Here is a 1,427-nt window from a genome sequence, read left to right on the forward strand (position 1 = left end):
TCTTTTATCCTTCTGTATAAGGTAAATGGTGCTATTTAAATTCCAAAATTAATTCTTCTGTGAAAAGTATTATTAATACCTTATTAAAAGTATGGGAACCAAGCATGTGTGGAGCATCATGTGATCAGGTTTGGGTGCTCTGTGATCACACTGGGGGCGGGTGGATAAGAGGGCAATGCTCCTAATGTCTCCCATCGCACCAGGGGAGCAGAACATCTCTCCACATTACGAAGATGCTGAGTGCAAGAGAAGTGAGCAGAGGCGAATTCCACCATTCATTCATCCTGTGGCAGCACATGCAGTTCAAGAAGATGAAGTGAGGAAGCACATGCAGTACCTGGTCATCTCAGAGTCGGGGAGCAGGCCTAGGTGGTAGTGGGGGTAGGGAGCTGAGAGAAGGAAGCTTTTGTCACACTCAACAGGGGAATAGTGCCTGGGAGAAGCAGGCTTATCACACAGTTTGTTCACAGTGCTGTAAACAGGTTCCGGAGGCCTGGTGACACAAGAGGAAGAGAAAGATATGCATGGTTAGCACACACAATGAACAACTGGGCCACTAGTAGCATTTTACCTTACACAAAAGTAAAAATACAAAACATTGCCATTTACTGCTTATTTCTTATTAATAGAAATCCAATTTTCCACTGGTCAGTTTTCCTAGAATAAAGATTTGATTTCTCATCCTCTCATTGGGTAGATGTGGCCCCATTAAAATGTTCGGTCCAACAGGATCTGAGCAGCAGGGTTTTGTGGGACTCCTGGGATAGCTGCTTGTAGCAAAATTGATTTAGCTGGGACCCCTGAAAGTTTGCTCTCTACCACTTCCTCCCTCTGCTGACCTGGAACCCAGACATGATGGCTGGAGCTTCAACCATTATCTTGGACCATAAAGGCAACCTTGTGGATAAAAGCAAATGATACAGATAGTGGAGCATAAAGGTAGAGCCTGTGTCACTGATGATATGGGGTGACACTAGACCACTAGACTTTCTACCTCTGGCTTTCTTCTATGTGGGATAAATATAAACTGTCCTGTTTATGCTAGTGCCATTTTGTTATTGTTGTTATATAAAAAGGACCTAATATTAACAGATATACTCCTACAAAATTTAAGACTGCAAGTCTAATAGTACCAATAAATAATTATATATAGGGCCTACCATCAGTGCTAATATATTTAATTATGTATGTAGTTCATCTAAAACCTTTTGTATATATAGGAAAATATAAAGAATATATTTTACATAATATATTTTACAGAATATATTTTATATTTTGTATATACAGGAAAATATAAAGAATACATCTTACTATGCAATTTAGAGCCTTTGACTGTTTAGAGAACTCACTGCATCTTTATTTAAAAATATTACTATCTACAAAATTGTAGCTGATCTAAACTGCCAGCATTGGACCTTAGAAAAAAG

The 1,427-nt window shown here is 39.1% G+C and overlaps 1 protein-coding gene across 1 annotated transcript in view; it reads right to left on the reverse strand.

Annotated features, from left to right (window-relative positions):
* LOC103598829 (disks large homolog 2-like) overlaps window positions 1–1,427 on the reverse strand; it is a 192,171-nt gene that overhangs the window by 130,353 nt on the left and 60,391 nt on the right. Inside the window, exon 4 of the mRNA XM_008582881.1 lies at window positions 338–493. Coding sequence (XP_008581103.1) covers window positions 338–493 — 156 coding nt within the window. The remainder of the gene's footprint in view (window positions 1–337; window positions 494–1,427) is intronic.

The sequence above is a fragment of the Galeopterus variegatus genome, unplaced genomic scaffold, assembly GCF_000696425.1.
Source record: "Galeopterus variegatus unplaced genomic scaffold, G_variegatus-3.0.2 Scaffold2752, whole genome shotgun sequence".
Classification (NCBI taxonomy): domain Eukaryota; kingdom Metazoa; phylum Chordata; class Mammalia; order Dermoptera; family Cynocephalidae; genus Galeopterus; species Galeopterus variegatus.